At 33.8% G+C, this 20,751-nt stretch overlaps 1 protein-coding gene across 5 annotated transcripts in view; it reads right to left on the bottom strand.

Annotated features, from left to right (window-relative positions):
- Positions 1-20,751, bottom strand: part of LOC149081039 (RNA-binding protein 25-like) — a 61,185-nt gene that overhangs the window by 7,046 nt on the left and 33,388 nt on the right. For all 5 annotated transcript variants that reach the window (XM_089237791.1, XM_089237790.1, XM_089237793.1 and 2 more), the window contains 7 exons: positions 13,970-14,316; positions 13,610-13,715; positions 13,366-13,455; positions 12,024-12,097; positions 9,866-10,016; positions 8,822-9,098; positions 549-859 (listed from right to left, as the gene is read on the bottom strand). In XM_089237791.1, the coding sequence (XP_089093917.1) occupies positions 549-859; positions 8,822-9,098; positions 9,866-10,016; positions 12,024-12,097; positions 13,366-13,455; positions 13,610-13,715; positions 13,970-14,316 (1,356 nt within the window). The remainder of the gene's footprint in view (positions 1-548; positions 860-8,821; positions 9,099-9,865; positions 10,017-12,023; positions 12,098-13,365; positions 13,456-13,609; positions 13,716-13,969; positions 14,317-20,751) is intronic.

Here is a 20,751-nt window from a genome sequence, read left to right as displayed (position 1 = left end):
GTGTCCAAATACTTATTGGTAGATAGTGTAGAAGAGTTACGAGGAATGGTGCAGGTAGTGAATTTTAGATAAAATTCTAAAAACTGCTTCTGAAGCATTAAAAAAATGTGGACTCGTGTGGACTAAATGAACTTGAACGAAACATTTAATCTGGATTGTCACAGCTCTACTGTGATTCAGAAAACTAAATGGTACTTCACGTTAGAATAGATTAAAACATTAATTTGTTAAGTCCATATTTACAAAACATTGAAAAAGAAAATTGAATTCTTAGAGCTGATCTATTACCTCCAAAGCAGAATGTTTTGCCCCATTCTGCAGCAATCCCTCAGCAGACTGAAAATTTTATGCAGTAAAAATTCCAATATTAGTGTTTTTGAGAAAAAGTGAAGAGTTTTTCCTTCTTTTAAAATTATCCCAGAGATTAATAAATTGTTCTGTGACATCAGTCATGGTTTATGGTACATTCTGCTCTATGTAGGGATCTCTCTCTATAACTAATTTATTTCAAGTGTATTAATATAAAAGATTGTTGCAGTTCTGCTTACCTTATCAACCACAGACCAATCTAGACTGTATGCAAACAGTTCACTTTTTTCTGTTGGAATTTTTTCTATCAGGTCCTTGATGTGTTGCCTTTTCTCGTCGAGTGACATTTGGGATGCAGCACTGGAAGACTTCTGCTTCTCTTCTTGAGCATCATCTAGTGGTATGAGCTTTCTTTTCTTCTTTTGTTCTTGCTCATCATCGTTAGCATTGAATACTTCCTCGACTGTTAATTTGCGCTTCGAGTTAGGCCCATTACTAGAATTCTGAGAAATAGCTGGACTTTGAACAGCTGGATGAGAAGGACTGCCACCTAGTAAAATAAGTTATACAAATAAGACAAAACAATTGAATTATGATACAAGTAGACTTTTAGAAGAATATTATATTATTTGCATGATTTCTGATAAATGCGGTTTCAGAATAACTCATCCGATTTTGGATATTTATTAAGGAGGTAACACTTTCAAACTTGGCTAACTTCTCGCAATAATTGAAAAAAGTGCACAACTTACATTTCTTCCCTTAAAACAAATGAAATAGAGTGAAATTAATTGCAAATAAATTAAAAATATATCACATGCACTACTACTACTACATCAAACACATGCACCTCGTTCACATTCCTCTAGCGGAATTTCTAACAAATCATGCATGCAAGAATGTGTTGGGTGTAGAGATGTAAAATTCTTGAGATTAATCTTTAGAAGTATATTCTCTGGAGGAATTTCTATTACAATTAACTTGAGAACATTTTTATAAGTTCTTGATTCTTGATGAGAATATTCTCTTATTTAAAATATAGTTATATATAATATTCTTGAGAATATTTTCTGGAAGGACTATGTTTATAAATTACTGGGGAATATTATCGAAACTTAAATATTATTAATAACTTAAGAATTATTCTCAAGTAATTAATAATAGTTAGGGATACGTAAATTTCGTAAAAAAATCTGAAATTTTGCAAAAAAAATATTTAAATCATAAATTTCGCGTTTGCATTTATTCACAAAAAAAAATTCTTCTGCACTTGAGGTTTTTGGGTCATGCCCGGTCGGACCCATGCATCAAGACGGCACTGGTTGGATGTCATGTGTAAAGTCAATTTACTTTAACTTTTTTTCTGCTGCTATGTCTTCAGCAGAATACCGTGCTGTTCATCAATTCCAACATACAGTAAGTAGAGTCTCGTTTATCCAACCTTCTGTTCCGATGTCTCCACCGCAAAAAAAAAAGAAAAAAAAGATCAAATGCCAATTGTTGATCTTTCAGAATTTCACATAACAACGGAGTTAATCCTCTAGAAACTGCAATTAAATACCTTGAGCAACAAGAAGCTACAGGAATCGAAATAATGATGCTGCAAAGATGGCGATATTTGGCAGCGAAGAAACTGCACTTGTCAGGAAAGCAGACTACGATCAAAATTTTTTTTTAAATCATCGCAGGACTGAACTTTTATATACAAATACAACACCACAACAGGCAAAATGCCCAGTGAGGTGGCTGAGAAAAAGATGCCCATAACAAATATAGATGTCATATATTTCAAAAATAAAGCAACCCAATTAAAAATGTAATTAGAAGCATTATAAACAATATATACACATGATAAAATATTATACAACACCCATAAAGAATACTTATGGTTGTCTTATTCTAAGAATGGATAGCTTCTAGATTTACCCCAACATGCTTATCGTATTTCTTTTTAAACGTGTCAATTGTGTTACAATTTACTACCTCCGGGGGTAAGCTATTCCATTTATTAACAACCCTATTAGAGAAAAATTCCCTGCGACACCACAACCTTGCATTGTCCCTCACCAATCGATATTGGTGTCCCCTTGTAAAAGCAGTCGATTGGCGGTGTACTAAAAATTCATGGTCCATTCTATCCATCCCATTGAAAATTTTGAACACTTCGATCATATCTCCTCTTTTTTATTTTTTTACCAAAATGAATGAATTTTTATTACCAAATTGAATGAATTGAAATTGAATTTAGTTTTAACTTTGCATTTCAATAGAACTCATTGAAATTGCTTTTTTTACATAATAGCGTGAAATAATTAAATCAAACTCAAACGCATTCTGCTAACCAGAAAAGTTTTGAATAACTTTCAAATTTATCAACAACTATGTGTGAGAGAATAACTACATTACATCCTTTTTAAGTAACAGCAGCAATGCCTTCCCCCATGTTGCTTTCCACAACCCATCTTAAAATCAATTTAAGCAGGAAAAACTTCAAAGCGGGAAAAATTTTTCCCTTTCAAAGAAGGGAAAAAAATGAAATAACACAAAATTTGATGAGAGAATTTGTCCCATCTACATTCCAGTGGATTTTTCATTCTGCTATGAATGACAGTATACAAAATGTACTCAAACGTTTTTTAACTAGTACAAATTTGATTTACATACCTAGGTTTGTATAATATGTTCCAACAAATTTTAAGAAATTTACTTAATGATTAAAAACCATAAAATTAAATTTTTAACATTTTAAATTATTAAATTAAAAAATTACTTAAATTACTGAATTATAAATTATTTAAATTATTAAATTGAATAAAATATTTAAATTATTAAATTGAGTAAAGTATTCAAATTATTAAATTAACTAAATTATTTTAATTATTATATGTTGAGGGAGGGGCAATCCACCCTCCCCCCAGCGTCAATGGCAGAGCCTACTGATGTATACATAGAAGCAACGTAAGATCTTCGGGTCCCCCCCCCCTGAAAGGGGGAGGTCCAGGGCATCTCCTGCAAAACCAATATTTATTGATATGTCAAAGATATATATGATGTATATCAATTGCCATCGTGCCACACCCCTAAGACCTTAAAGTATCTCCACCTATGGCTGGACTGAGAAAAGTGGGCGAGTACTATTTTACAGGCGGGGCACCAAAATAATACTGTCCTTGGGTGAGGGAGAAAATAAACCAGTTTTGAAATTGTTTGCTTTTCGAGAGAAAAATTTTTAAAAATATATATTTTCCCTTTTTTTACACACAACATACACCCGTGCAAAAAAAAAAAAACACATTTACTCCTTTACCCAGAAACACAGGGGTGGGAAGTGACTAAGTCCATTTCGGAGCAGCTTTGAAGCAGCAAAATTCAGGATTTGGAACAGCAAAATATAGGATTCGGATCAGTTTTGGAGCAGCAAAATATAGGATTTGGAGCAGATATTTATTGGAGCAGGGAAATTAACAAGAATATTTTCGTTAACCCTCATCCCTTTTCAAAATAAAACTGCACTGTCTTTTGTTATCAAAAATCTTTTCATCAGCTTGTTTTTGGTGTTTCAGGCTTTTGACACCTTGTTTGAAAGAGAGGCTGTCATAAAATTTTTCACACCAGTCTATTTAAGATGATTTTTGTTTACTGAGGGCACTATTTGCTGTCTTGAACAGCAGCACTTCAAATGAGCAAAAAATTTTCTATAAGTTTTTTATACTCAGAAAGAAATTGTTGCAAAATGGGGGAGAATTTCGGAAGAATCAACACGACGTTTGGCGATTAAGTACGCATTATTTGGCGAGATTAGCGATCTGACACTCGTTATTAGGCAAAGTTTCTAAATTAACATTCGTAATTCGGCGAAAACACACTTTTTACTTCCGGAATGGAAATTTTTTTCATGAAACATCTAGATTTGACGCAATGACGATCGACTACAGTAATTTCTGCTGCTTCCAGTGGCGACTTTTTTTTAAACGGCAGCTGACTCGCATTTGCACTTTAAAGCTGAAAGACCATTGCAAACTATCTTCAGTTGCACAATCACGTTGCACAATCGGGGTTTTACGATGGAAAGGCTGACAGTTTAAATAAGGCGTACAGTGGAATATATATATATATAAAACACGCTCTTAGAAAGAATCGTTTCACGGTAAGCAGGAGCAAAAAATTTTTGGCATCCTTTAAGAAATTCTGGACATACGAAGCAAAATTAGCTATTTGGCGCAGAAAAATACGAAAACACTATTGGAGCAGGATGGCTCAAGATGTTAATTTTGGCGCAGTGTTCCTACCCCTGGAAACAGTATAATTTTGGCCTCCCCCCGTAATTTTTAACAGAAAAAGAGACTCAGCGGCCTTCCCCGGTAAATTTCCCATGAACCTTGTAAGCACCAAAGTGGCGACTTTTTTTCGCGCCAAGGAATCGCAGTTTTGCGGTAGTCAATTCAAGATGGCTGACAAAGGGCACATAAAAAATTACAAAAAAATATATAATTTATAATATGAATTAACCTAATATGCGGCAATATGCGAAAATCGATAGAAATATATCGGGAAATATGGAAAATTAGGATGAAATGAACAGAAAAATCGAATCAACAACATACGGGGTTTATAAATGCGGTTGATACAGAGTTTATGGATGCTGCTGTCAGGGCTACCTATTTTAGCGCGAAAACAAGTCACCACGTTAGCGCTGACTCCTCCCGTAACTTTCAACGAACAAAAATAGTGAATTCGTCCCCATCCAGGACACCCGATTTACCATGGCCGTAATACAATTGTTTTTTCTGGAGGGGAAACGTAATTTTACTGCCCCTTGACTGTGAAATTCGATAATTTTGCAAAGGAATTTTTATTGCCTTTTCTTAAATATACCATTCCATCAAAAACGCCGTCCAAGGCATTGCCCCCCCCCCCCCCCCGCTTTTGGATCTGATCACGGTATGTAGCAATCCGGGTCGCAAGTACGAACGAAAATTTACTATCGCTCGGGGCCGGTATCCACTCTTTTTAACAGAAAATGAGTAAACTCGGCACCTTTCCTCGTTCAACACCCGTGGAACCAGACCACCGCCCTCTCCAATTGCGAATTGCGGTCAGAACAGACTCGAGACAAAAGTTTTAATAACTTCCGAGGTCTAAAAATAAGATTTTTTTACACATCAAGAATGGCGCGCAAGATGTCGATATTTCTTGGGGGGCAGAGCGTACCAACTGAGCTGAAGAAAAACAATGATCAGAAGTTCATTTTGAACTCTTTTTCCATAAAAGTTGCAAAAACAAAAAACAAGATCATTTTCGTTCATCAAAAATACGGCCGGCAATCAAAAGAGAGAAACAAATCGAATCCCGACATACATCCATGCGGAAAAAACAGACATCTCACCTATAGAGAAAAAACCAGTCTATATATCCGTGCTCCCGTGAGGGTACGCCGCCGCCGATTTGCATACAGCGCCGGAACAACCGGTTCCCGCACGTGCATGGAGAGAAAAAAAAAGGAAAACAATCCAACAATATTAAGTCAACAATCAGTATCGTGAAGATGCTCTAAATTAAGTTACGGCCCGGGCATAAAAAAAAATTAATATTAGGCCCCTTAAATTAGGAAAAAAATGTGAAGTAGGGGCCAAAGGCGCGCTCGGTGTGCCCATCGTTAAATCCGCCTTCAGTTACGGCTCGCATGCACGTTAACTGAGTTTTTATCAGCCTGATGACAAATTTTCATCTGATTTGGAAACCCTTGTGTTAAACTAAATGTTGAATTGCAGGATTCTGTGATCTTTTCATAAATAGTTCTCCTTTCGATCAAATTTGGGGGTACGGTTTCGTGCTGAGATTTAAATCCAGTTAGAAAAATAGTACGAATTTTATTTGTCGATAGATCGCGATTTTCAATCGGATGATTTTTTTTTTATTGTAAGTAAATTCAAAATACATGCGAGCTTCTTTAACCTTGGCCAGCTACAAGAGTATTCTCCAAAGCGTATTAATAATACGTGTCTTTAATACGCGCTTTGGTATTCTCCCGCTGCGCATAAGTTAGTTTCTGCACGGGCTCTCTAATCGTCATTTCAAATAACATTTAAAAAAATTAACAAAAGTAACGATAGAACAAACAACAAATGTAACTTGCTCGATGCTCAGAGAAAGGAATTTGGCCCTTAGGACTAAAACTTTTCAAAACAAATAAAATAAAGGATCAATTTTAAAATAAGATGAAAATGAAAGAACGAGTGAGCACGTGGGGAAATAAGAAAGAATGGTAGTATAGGGGGGAAAAAATTCTTTGTTGTAAGCACGCCTTTTATGCTAGTTTTTTTTCAGACAGGCTTTTCCATAAAATGACGATTCTTTAACCAAGGAGCTTACTTTTTCCAAGCGCCTTGAAATCAAGTTATGCTGACGTCACACGGTATGCTCCTGGGAAGATGAGATGCCTTCGATCGTGGTTCAATGAAGGGAGGGAGAAAATTAGCGATATTGAACAGGTAAAGTTCCTCCTTGAAGAAAAGAAAAACACTGACAGCAGAAAAGCGCGCGAGACCGAGGTTTTTTTGCTAAAAAAGTGGAAAAAGTGACCTGGGCCTGAAAATACGTAATAAAAGTGACCAGTTTCTAAAAAAGTGACTTTTAGTGAAAAAAGTGACCCGTGCCGAGCCCTGCAATTAACATAATTTTCGAACTCTGAAACAAAAATCAACTGAACCCGTATTTTAGGAACTAGAATTTCATTGTCAAGACTTATTTTTAAGAAACTCATGGAGTAATCATCATATTTATTAAGAAAATCAGCAATATGATATTCGCTCAGATGAATGACACCTTTGAACCACGACTTATACTGTGATACCTCTTTCTTTTCAGTAGCTTAAATACGCACTGCTCTATTTTTCTCGAGTGCAAAAAAAGTTTTCATCTTGCCCACAACAGTTAATCCTGTCTTTGAATTCTTTAATGCATCACCCACAAGATCCATTCACTTTACGGGCCCAGCATTGGTAGTGCAAAATGTTGTCACCAAAATGTGTTTTAATAATTTGAAGCACGCAGCCATATAACACAGAATGTGATACTAGATCCTTTATTTTCGTATTTAGTTTCGTATTCTTTTAAGGTGTCAATTATATCTTGGAAACACTCGGAAGAATTAATGATAAAGTTTAAATTATCGAAATTTCATAAAAAAAATTTGTAAAAATTTAATTTTTTTCATTTATTTGTTACAATTGGCAAATTTCGCATGAATTTCATGATCGAAAAAGAAATGATCGGGCTCAGAATTGGCATTATCCAATCACCATGCAGTATTTGTGAGCCAACCAGGAAGATTCTACACCAAAATAAGAAGGAACGAAATAGGATGCTGAGGTTCAAAATGTGGAAAACTAATTAGGTAATCTTAATGCCGTTACAGATGAACTTGGCAACCCATGCGGAGGCCTATCTCTAGGAGGTGCTGGTACAAGACTGCTACAGAAAAGGTATTCCAACTGATTGTAATATTATAAAGGAAAAGGCGAAAAAAAATTTATTTCTATAAAGGAAAGGGCTGGTGAAACATCTTTCAGAATTTTACGCAAGTAAAATGGTTGGTTTCATAGATAGAAAGAACCGCCCACAACCCCAGACTGATGCACAGCAACTTAATTCCATTACCACAAAAGGGAAGAGGCAGGGTTGTGTCGGAAAAAGTTACCAAAGATTTATGGCAGTGTCCCCCATCCCCATGTTTGCTAGTATCGAATCAGTCGCATCGTTATCCCCATGAAGACAGCTATCAACTCGATGCAACGTACAAGCCATTTGACTAAAATGGATAGCTGAACCCAATGACTAGGGAGAAAAATTACATGTGCACACAGCAGCACATAAGGGATGGAGACTGCAGCCTGGGATTTTAAAAAGAAGTGTGGAAAAGACTTGTGCAACAAGTCTGCATGTTGAAGTGGGAGAGATTTGAGAATGGTCTAAATACTTGATATGAAGAAGAAACAGCAAACTGAAATCATGATGTTCTTTCAAAAAACATCGCCAACAATCACTGCACCTCTTATACATTCTCTTCTACCTGTGTCACCCTGCTTTTCTCATGATATTCAATAAACGAGATAAAAAAAACCCCCATGGTTTCGGTTATTCGTGGATTTCTGCATTCACGATCACCCACCGGAATGTAACCCCCGTGAATAAGGGGCCCGACTGTAATTGTTCTTTTCTATTCAATAATTATTTTCATCTGTTTCTTTTTTGTTTTAAATGTAATTTGTGAGTTTCAACACAATAACTTAGATTAATAGAAGTTTTTGATCTTGAAAATATGAGAGTTAAAAGATACCAAATTTTTGACCTGACAAAAGTTTAGAAGAAAAATCTAATAATGAAGATTTTTATAAATGATACTTGAACATTTTCATAGTTTACTGACCTTCAAGAACTTTTTTTTTGTCAATTTTATTTTGCGCTATTAAGATTATTATTAAGAAAATAATCAGATCAGAAGAAAACTAACCAATCCTAAGACTCGTGAATCCCAGTGGCTTAGCCTCCTCGCTGGTAACCAGATCAGAGAACCCAGACATGCTGTTCTGTGTATTCTCATCCTCGAGTGTCATTTTCTGGGACTTCACTGGTATTTCTTGAGGCTCTGGTGCTGGTGATAGAGATGGTGCCGGTGCTAATACAGGCTTCATCTTTACAACAGGTTTTTCTATAATTATCTCAGGATCAGAGTCAGGTGTCTCTTCTTTCCTCAGGGGCTCTGTCAACCTGCTTTCTGCCTGTAAGAACTACAAAAACCCAAATTCAATGTTCGTTAAATATTGGTACAATGGGGGGAAAAATACAGCTATAATTATAAAATGGCTTGCAAAAAAAAAACTTACAATAAGTTGTTTATTACATTTTAGGTCCTGTGATAAGCTAACTAGACTACGACCTGCAATTTATAGCCAACTGATACTTATGCATATAAAAAAAGATTTGTGCTTCTGAAAGGTCCAGTTAAATATATCAAACCAAAGAAAGACTCCAATTGTTTGTATGGGAGGAATGTCCAGACACATTTAAGGTCCAATACTCTACAAATCAATATTAAGTAGTTTTGTCAGTGAAGTAAAACCCCTCTCAATGGACACCCCTCAGATGCCATTATTCTTCTTTTGCAGCCAAATAATAATTTCCCCCATAATAGAAGTAGACATTTCAAACCCCTGATTAATGGTCATCCTTCTTTTACGGACAAATTTTTTTGTCTGACCAGTGTCTGCAAAAGAGTTTTTATTGTATTAATAATGGAAACTATTACGTAGCTTTATAACAGTACTTTAAATCTACAAGTACTTTTATCAGATATGCCACAGTTGAATGACATGACTCCAAAATATCACAGCTGAAGTTAATGGTAAAAAAAATTGCTGGACTAAAATACTCATGCCCCAGCTGTGTGATCATAACTCGTTTCTTTCAAATCCAGTGAATCTTTCAGTGAATGCTATTAAAAACATTAAACTCTTATAAAACAATAGATAAGCATGCAAGAAATTTTTTAGCTCACTCTTTCAACTTCAGCTTCTGGGTCGGGATGGCCCTCTTCAGCCAGCTTTTTCCTTAACTCATCTAGTTCTTCTTTTTCCCGTTGACGATCTAGCAAATCCTCATCTATTTCCTTTTCTCTTTCTTTCATTCTCCTTAACAATCCACTTCCCCTGAGAAAATAAAATTACATCATAAAAACTTTTCTTTAAGCAACTGAATAAACAGATACTCTGTAAAAGAATAAAAATAGAACAAAATTTTGAGTCAATATTTCATAACAATAAATCCCTTTACAGCAATACTTTTTCAAGTCTTGTTTGAAAATGTCATAACTCTAATATTCAACTGCTGCCTCTCCATAAAATAACCCATCTAGAATAATTTTTCTTAGTGTCCGCAGAGTATCATCATATCAAGGCTTCACTGTAATTAATTTTGATCAACTTCCCTCTATTCTACTGTGACGTCACGGCCAGATCACTGATTAACAAAAAAAAAAGTCATTAAATTCATTACACAGTTCGCACAGCTTAATGTGATCATGCCAGAACTTGGGGTTTCGAATAAAAATAACTGACCAATAAATATATAAGGGAAAAACCTGTAGAGGGATTTATCAAAATTTTGGCAACAAAATTATAAGGTCTTAGACAGAAGCAGACATGTCAACTTTTGGAATCTAGAAATCTGGAGATTCTTATAAAAGCCCCCCCCCCCCAAGATTAAAAAAAAAGAAATCTACAAAGGTAAAAATTGATTTAATATATATATATATTTATAATATTGAAGAAAATTCCCCCCTCCAGGTAAGTCCTCTGTATGCTCATGAGCAGAATGTAATAAGGAATTTGCCCCTCGCCTTGAAGAAGCAACAACAACTTTTGACATGAATCGCATGAACATAAGAATTCACAAATTTTCTGATAAAGGGCAAACTGTATATATATTTTATGAAAATATTTAAAATTGTAAAATATTATAAAAAAATAATAAAAATTGTTTATTTTGAGGAGAGAATGGTGAGAAAAAAAAGGGGAAAATTTATCCCTTTTCTCAACTTTTTAAAAAAATTAAAATATCTCAGCAAATATAGAATTTTTTTTTCTGCCTCAGGAGAGACAGATCAACAACTTTCTAATTGGGCTTCTGTGTAAAGTTATTTTTTTTATTTTAATAACTATACAACCACTTGCAATATGAATGACCTATTTGAGGTATACACATTATTTGGATACATTTTCTAATTGGCAGTATGCCTCTAGAATCAAGGGTTCACCAGTAATTTGCAGTGTGTCTTGTTAGCTATGCAGCCTCTATGTTACATGTTATAAACTAACAATCTATGACACTAACCTTGTATTTTTGTATTATTTTTCCTAAAGCCTTAGGTCAGTACACAGGACGTAAAACAAGTCCACTAAAAATACATTTAAACTTGACATACTAATTTATAACTTCATTTCTTTTTAGATTAACTTCTTTGACAAATAATATTATTGCTTAATTGTATCTCTCTTAGTACCCGTTAGATCGAAAACAGTAGTTAAGAAACCTGTCAATAAAGATAAGATTCATGCCAGCAAAGAGTAAGAATTTAACAGTATTCCTACTCTACAACCCCACTCCCTCCCCAGCACAACTAAACATAGTTCAATCATCAAAATTTGGGGGGGGGCAGACTAGTTGTACAGGGTTTCAAGAAAAATCTATTTGATCATTCTCCTGACCGAAACTCATAAGTTACGCCTAATTTTCTTACTCACTTTAACTGGGATGGGAGGGAAGGGGGGGGGGGGCTGTAATAAACAAATACACCAGACTTCAGCTTTTTTTTTTCTGTCCATGCAACGGTTTTGATTACAATGACAAAACAGATCTCTGCCATACTTATTCCTCTAGAGGCACAATGCAAGTCTAATAGATATGCCTGCCAGCAGTGATCTGATCCTACCAAGTTGGACATTCACCTAGTGTGCATTACTTGGCTTACAATATTTTGTGACATGACATTTTGCTAATCTACAGTTATGTTTTCACTCTTGTCATGTAAATTATTGCTTTATGGCGATACGAGCAGAATTGGCTGTATGGTAAAGAAACAGAAGTCGAATTTCTTCAAAAATTGAATGAGAATGTATCGCCTGTAGCTAGAATAGAACACTGCTGAAATTTCTTACTTGAAATATTTAGGATCATCCCTCTCATCATCATAATCTTCTAAGAATTCTTTCAGCCTTCTGGCTTCTTTCAACTATACAAAAGAAAAATTAACACCATGATTAAAATTTGAGTCAACACTTGAAATAACTTACAATGCGCATAAAATTAACCTTCTCATAATGCATAGCTGCCAACTTTTGAAAATGAAAATTGGGGAGATTTCTGTGCGGACCCATATTTTATGCTTAAAAAAAAAATAATACTCCCTAATAAATACAAAAGGAATTTTTTCAAATAAAATAAGGATTTTCCACACATAAAAGTTAAAGCACAGGGAATAAAATCCCTACTCAAAAAACAAGTGAAATTGGGGGCCAAAACTTCAAAAAATGGTGATCTAAATAAATAAATATTGTGTTCAATCAGAAACGCTGTGAACAAACATTCTGCGCGAATGACCCCAAAATCATCGGAAGATGAAGAAAAAAAAAGCATCAATTTTTGAAGAACAATGACTTTTTGTGACACTTGATGTTTTTTTCACTTCACATGCGTGATGATATCAGTCTTTCCATGACCGATGTTTATGTCCTCCGTAACACGACTTGTACAAATAGGAAAAGTCTGTCCTTTTCTGGAACATTTGATGAAAAAAAAATTCATCTGGGAATAAGTATCTTTAAAATTGATTAAATATGTTTTTCATTATCAGCATTCATGTTTTGTTATATCGCACGTACGTAACTTGAACAAAAGAAATTTTGACCACATGCGTGTCACTATAATCTTCAATTATTATCCAGGACTATTGGCTGCTAAGCTATTTCCCTGCACAATAAGACAAACAACTTTCTTGTTACCATCAGAGGGTTTTGTAAAACTTCCTTAAAAAAGGAATTTCCCTATTTATGACGTGTGACGTTATTTCGAAAGGGGGAAAAAAACAGAGGCAAAAGACTTCATGCTCCACAAGAAATTCCTTAGATTGTTTTCAGAAGCAAGGATTTTTTTAATGAAGTAGGGAATTTTTAGAGACAATTATGGATTTTTTGTGATTTTCGTAAAAATTTGGGAGATTTAAGAACTTTTTGGGAGGTCGAGGGATGAAACTAAAATTCTGGAGATTCCAGAAAAATTTGGGAGACTTGGCAGTTATGATAATGACACTGAAAAAATAATGAAGGTAAAACAGCTTTATGTAATGTGTGTACATTTATCCCAAATCCACACACCGTTTTCACTTAACCCTATATAAAATCCATATATCAATAATACAATCCATTAAGAGAATTTACAGACAAAATATCAATAACTGATGATACAAATACTAATTTATGGTTTTTACTGTCAATAACATACTTCATCCCTTTTTTGTTCTTCATTTTTTATGCGTTCCTTTTCGTATTCTTTAGCTTTCCTCCTCTCTCTTGCTTCCCAATTTCGAAGTCTCTGTAAGGGAAAAAGTGCATAAAATCAATCCTTTTTGAAAGTTTTAAAGAATAATCTATAATATAGGATGTATTTTTTCTACGATTTCTATCTATAATTTCAAAGAATGCATCGAATTTACTTAGTTTTTACTTCAAATGCAAAATGATCTTACATCTTGGTAGACAGCTTCTTTTTCCCGCAGCCTTCTCTCAAGTTTTTTCCTTTCATATGCTTCTTCTTCCTCCTCCTTGTCCCATTCTTTTTCTTTTGACCTACGGCTAATGAGTTATTCAAATTATAAATCAAACAAATTTACTAAAAAAAAACTAGCATGAGCTAAACACATTTCAACTTCGTAAGAGTTGATGCTTTCAAAAAATGTTAACTGATTTCAGTTAGAGGGAAAAAACTTCAAATGAATTTATGTTTTTAAAAAGTCATCTAGCTCAATACAAAGTAAAGAAGTTTATGCAGCCATGAGGAGAGGGTATTTCCTCTGACAGAAGCATAATACTGGAAAATTACAATTCACCTCTCAGGACCATGTCCTTTCTCTCTGGACCAATCCTTTTCTGGAGAATCAGCTCTGGATCTTTCAATAACTCTTTCCCTCGATCGTTCCTTTGGCTCTTTGGTTACAGGTGATGACCGCGGTGTCCGTTCACGACTGCGTCGTCTTTTGTGGCTTTCCCTTCCACTAGAGAGGCTACTTTCTCGACCCTGGGGAGAACGCTCTCTATGAGAGCGCTTCTCACGTTCTCTCTCTCTTTCACGTTCCCTTTCCCTGTCACGATCACTTCTTCTGGAGTCAGGGGATTCATATTCTCTTCTACGGGAAGAACGGCGATCTCTGTCTTTTTCTCTTTCCTCTTCGGCTCTCTGTACAATATGAAAAAATTTCACTAATTTTAGACTAATTTTTTTTTTAAATAAACTATACATAAGATGAGAAAATTTGACAATTTTTATGTGTAACAATCAATTTATTGCAAAGATAAGAATTAGCCTGGACAAAGTATTAAAACACAAAACAGATAAAGACATGTCAAAAGCTTTACAGATAACACACACAAATTTACAAACACAGAACAAATATATTCTATATTTACATCAGTCGTAACTCACCGACTTGCGAACAAGTTGCTCACTTTTGCAAACAACATTGCAATACTTATTCTTTCAGGAATCTCTTTGAAACACAGAAATTACGTCTGACGTTGCTGTAAGGACATTTAAATGTAATACACACAGGAATGCATTATTTATTCCATCCCATTCGAAAAATTTAGTCACATTGGGTATGAAAGGAAGATATGGGTGAAAAAAACGTTAAAAAAAAACCAAAAAAAACAGCAGTGCAATAGTGATGTGTAAAAATAAAAATTCAAGAAAAATATAAATCAGATGGGACTTGTTTTTATCACATCAAAAAAATTTTCAGCTTCAAAATATATGCCTTAAAAAATTTGGACGAGATTAAATCTGGAAAGATCCACTATTTGTATTATAGTGTTGTTTCTGTCATTCACTTTCATATATACAGTGAAACCTCACTACAATGATACCTGATACAACAATAATTTTCCACATCTACTTTGAAATTGCCTTTACCCCAATGTTAAACTCCACTTGATACAACGATATCTTCTACTATGATAACTTCCTCTTTAATGATATTTTTCAGAGATCTATAAACAATACTTTTTTTAGCTTTGCTGTTTCCTTTTTGATCTTTTTCAAACTCTTTTCTTCAACAAGTATCTGTGAAAACAGTTTTGTTCTGTTTTCCCAAATACTTGTTGTGGTATGTTATACGATTTTTTCACCATCAGGTGCCCCCTTCCCATATCCCCCAGCTACTCCCACACGTTAGCATGTTTGCTCTTTGAACCTTCTTTTTTTTTTTATTACAGGCAAATACTTTTGGAGTATTGTCTGTCTCGCATGCAGAAGACTTCATTATTTGAGAATAGCAGCACAATCTAATTGTTTGCTACTGTAGTTGTATTTTTCTGAACACCGCCTTGTCCTTTTTCTGAGGACTTGTCAACTGCTAGACCCCAGACCTCTTGATCTTTTTTTTCTTCACACACAGGTACCCTAATCAAAAAATTCAACACCTTCTGCTGTTACAATAATGAAGTCTAGTGCTTTTATGCTTTTTTGACATAAAACAGATGAGTAATAATTTTTCCCACTTATGTCGTATAAAAGTATTTTATTTGAAAATATCTATAGATATGGAGATACAATACATATTTTCTCTGATTTTAGTCACTCGAACTTCCGTTGCCATATTATGTTTTCCCCGTTCAAAGTAATTTTAATTATTATCACTACTGGCTATGCAATGGAACGAGGGGAGCAGACAAAAAAAATGTAGTATTAAAAAGAAGACCCTTTCCCTATCAAACCTCATGGCAAACAAAATTTTATTACCTACATAATTAATTTTTAATCAATATAGGGCAAAATAAGAGCTCAAGCGCATTTCTGATGATACTGACTATGAAAAACTGAAATGCCTGCAGCACCATAATTGTGGCATGGTCAGATGATGTCTTTTGATATAATGATAATCCTTCCACAATGATATTTTTTGGGTCTGCAAAATATTGTTGTATTGAGGTTTCACTGTATGTAAATTCTCTGTTGGTGTTTGAATTACAAATTACTTCTTGGTTCTTTCTGAAACTATTTACACTTGCCACCAGGCAAGCAAGTGGTTAGCCTGCTAGTCTTTAGCTGTGTGTTTTCAATCATGGGTTTGAATCCTGGTTTGGGCATGGTTGTGTTAATAACCAATTCCACACACACACCAAACTTTCTAGGACAAATCTCTTGGGAAAAGGTTTCATGAAAAAAATTATCCCATGAGACTATATTTTAGGATAATATACTTCATATATTCCAACTCTGCGTGGACTTCAAATCAAGTTCACAGATATACCATTGATTTATCCACAAGGCTTGTGGTGCTTAGTTATTCAACTACAGCAATTTTTTTCTTCTGATTTAGAGTGCAAGTGCTTCTTTTGAGTGCAAGTGCCCTCCCTTCAATTTAAAGAATAAACCCTGAAGAGAACAGAGAAATACTACTATATAAATGAATATTTCTTTACTACTTCGAATCAGATGAAAGGAAGAAAAAAATATACATTTAAAACACTCCTTTATGTCATCAAAATTTAAACTAAAGATGACTGCAGACAGCACTTCATACTGCTAGTTGAACTGACAAGATGGGGAAAGAGGAATTGGAAAAAAGTGATTGAGAAGTGTTCTTTACAAAATCTCTGGGCTTGTCATTGCCAAAATGAGAGCCTTTTGAAAGGGACAAATTATCGTGACATAGCCAAAATACAAAGCAATAAGGCAAGATATCTTGTAAATGCCAATGAGAGGGTTAAGGATAGATGAAAAAATTTAGAAGTATAATACCAATTTTAATATATATGTCATGGCCAATGTCTGAAGTCTAGTCAGTTTCAAAAATGGACTGTTGCTTTGGATACTAGACAAAGAATGAAGTACAAGAAAACCTATTCCAGACTTTGGAAATTAGCTCTGCAATATGGCTATTTTCCTCTCAACTATAAGAAAATGTTTTCAAAATATATAGGGTGTCCCAAAAGGTCATGTATAATTTTAACCTTTAAACTACTCAAACGTCTGAGTGATAATTGCATTACTGTAAGACAGCAGTTCTCAACCAGTGCTCCGCATAGCCCCAAGGGCTCCATGTGTACCTCCCAGGGGATCCGCGGCGACTCGAGGAAAATAAAATGAATCAGTAAATTTGATAGATAAGTAAATAACAGAGGACTACAAGGTTCCCCCATAAAAATTTATACACAAAAAAAGGCTCCTCTACTCAAACAGGGCTCCGCCATAAAAATTTATATATGAAAAAGAACTCAAGTCAATAAAGGTTGAGAACCGCTGGTGTAAGAATTAAATTTTCAATAACACGAACATGACTTTTTCATATATTATATAGAGCAACTTGTAAAGGATGATTCCTCAAATACATTTCAAACTTTTAAAGTATTTTTTCTTTAATTGAGAGAGAGAAACATGAGTTTATAAGATAAAAATAGAACTTTTTTTTACAGTTCAGGGGGCTGGGTGTTTAACTATCAGACCATGACAAATGATTTCACAAAGGAACTTGCCTGGAAACCACATAAAGTTTATACACTTCCTCTTGGGAAAACCAGTATGTCAAGTCAAACGCCCCCTTAAGATTTTTTTCTTTCAGTTATAAACCACATAAGTGTGAATATAACAAATTACTCAACTGACCCTTTCAATTATGGATTTGTTTTCAGCTTTACTTGAAAGGAGCCAACTACATTGCCTCATTGAAAGAAATAATAATTCAGATGCATGCTTTTCAGTAAAAATGCAGCATAAGGATGATGTAGAAACTGATTAGGGTCTGGTATTTTTTATGCAAACTTTACTACAATGTTTCATTAATTTAAAAATTTTGTATATTGGATGTTTCAAATGTCCATGCTATCAAAAATTAATCAATCTTCAATTAATCCTATTCACAGGGGGAAGGGGAATTGGGCTACTGATATGCACAGCACTGTAATAGCTTTATCCAATAAAAATGTATTTTTCTTTGAATTTTGCATGATCATAATTCCACAATCGTTTTTTTTTTAGCAAAAAAAAAAAAAAAAAATTATGGCTAATACATGCAGGGCAAACAGATAACATTCAAAAGCAACTGTGCGCACAAGGCTTGCTACTTACAAAACAAACTCGAAATAGAAAGAGCAGTAAAAAAAATTATTGCAGAATGAGGTAATGGAGAAAGTAAATTTGCATTTAAAATATGAATATAACAAATATAACTTGCAATACAGTTTGTGTTTCAATTTTCAATTCAGAATGCCGCTCCGTGGGATTCATAGTGATGATTCCTCTTCTCGCATGTTGGAAACTGTAAACTTAATACATTTGGACCAATCTGAGATGGTTCATATTATTTAACATACAATAGATTACACAAGTGCACAAACATATATTTATTTATGAAACTTATGCAAATAGTTCATAATAGATTATGAATCTTCATTGCAAAAATAATGGTTAATTTAAGAATTGTATTATGAAATTCCAATCCCGAATAAATTATTGATTATTCAACAGTTAGGAATATTTTACCAAAGGAAATGTACCTTTAAAAATTAGGATTCTATGCCAGTATAAAGCTACTGAGCTGTCCGCCCCTTTTTTACTAACCCCCCTTTTCCGGTAACAGAACATGAAAGAGAATGATACATTATACGCAACAAATTTAAAATTGCCAGAACTGATACATGACTTTTTCCCCTCCAAAAGATTACCTTAATTTGCTTTCCTTGTCTTGCTCTTAAAAAATTTTATTTCCGAAACAAACATTGCATCTCTATATGCAAAACATACGTAGAAAAAAAGAATAAATTTAACAAACTTAGAGATGAAAAACCAATGTGTTAGTAAAATTAATACAAATGGAAGTCTCTTCACTGCGGATGCAGGAAACACAAATCCAAATTTTAATAATTTTATAAAAACCATTATGAAATTTATTTTAATTCTTAAAGAGCAGGATACAAGCTTATATTTACAACTGAAATACAACTATATATTTTTAACCAAAACGGAAAAGAAAATGTATCTCAACAGGAGAGCTAAAAAAAAGCTGAAAAGTTTGTGTAAAAAAAATTGTTACTTGAAACAATATGTTCACCATCGTAACAATTTATTTCTTATTAGCATTGTCATAGCCATTTATATTTGCTTTATGCAATGAATGATACCAATAATAAAAATGAAAAGTAGTTATTTGCATCAATCCAGTCACATTGAAAAAGATGGAAAAAAAAATTGAAATATGAAAGGTGAAATTTTGGATGCCAATGAGATGTAAAAAAAAGACAAGCACTTTGCCAAATTATCACATATGAATGTTAGTATTGTTTGATATTAATGACTAAAAAAAAATTGAAATCTAAACTAACCATGTTTACAATACAAACAATGAGGCACAAAAAGACAATGAACTTTCATTCAGTCATCCATGAAGATTGTTTGCAATATATGAGAGAGAAAATTACAACTTCAACTGATTTTTTGTCTAAAACTTGCAAATCAATCAATGAAGATAATAACACACATACAGTCAAACTCGTTTGATACAAGAACAGTTAATATAAGATCATTGGCTGTTATGAGCATTTCTACTATCATGTTTTGTTAGCTATTTAATTGTGATGTAAATTTCATGTTGCTCATGAGCAGGCAAATAAAAAAATTGTTTCTTGCGTTAAAGGTTTTTGAATGTACGCGAGTGAATTTTTTTTGTTAACATGTGAAAAATTTAAAACTAGAATTTTTTTTCATTTTTTGTTACTTTATAATAATAATACTACTACAAGAATTGTAACAGGTTTTTTGAAAAGCTGGAAAATTGATAAAGAAGCCCCAGAACTTAATTTGAAACATTCCTTGTTTATCCAGGAAAAAAAATTTCGAAGATAAACCAATTTTGTAGAGCGAGGGATGCATTGATCAATAAGGGACTGCCATACTTTGTGAAAAAATAAATGGATAAAAACTTCTAGCAATATAGTATCAAATAGTGCAGAGAGTTCTTAATTCATTGTATAACCAAGAGTCCTTCAGCATATGCTAATTGAATTTCCAATTTGAGTGACATTATTTATCATTCTTTCTCATTTTTATCTTGTCATGGATAGAATGAGTAACGGTTAATGTGAGCTAACGCTAGCTTTTTTTTTTCACTGCCCATATCAACAGAGTTAGACTGTATATGATAAATATTTCAATCTGTGAACAGGCACAAAGGTTGACAGCAGAGTAAATTTCTGAACAAATATCAACTTTGTCAGTAATGGAAATTCAAATTCAGAAAAAGCAAAGCTGAAATCAAATTAAGAAAATAAAAATGTTTCAAAGCTAGTTTTAGTGCATGCCAATATGGAATACATTAAAAAATTCAAAGACAATAGAAAACTTAAAATTATAGGCAGTAAAAGGAACAAGCAGAAAAACTTCTTACTAGGATTACATTTGACTGCTAAGGTAAAAAAATTTCAATAACAAGACAGATCTATCAATTTTTTAATCAATTTCATTTTATAAATCTCGTGGTATAGTTTTATTAGTTTAAAAATGGTTTTTTTAAGAATTCAGAAAGAGCCAAAAACTTCCATTCTGTGAAGAAAAAAATTGAGTTTCAACCCACATGTATCTGATAACATGAGATATCAAATTGATACAAGATTCTCAGTT

Source organism: Pholcus phalangioides, unplaced genomic scaffold, assembly GCF_987345545.1.
Source record: "Pholcus phalangioides strain wild (caught in Gottingen) unplaced genomic scaffold, Ppha-v1.0 ptg000010l_1, whole genome shotgun sequence".
Classification (NCBI taxonomy): Eukaryota; Metazoa; Arthropoda; class Arachnida; order Araneae; family Pholcidae; genus Pholcus; species Pholcus phalangioides.
Note: the sequence above shows the minus strand (reverse complement) of the source record. Positions and strands in the feature narration are given on the sequence as shown.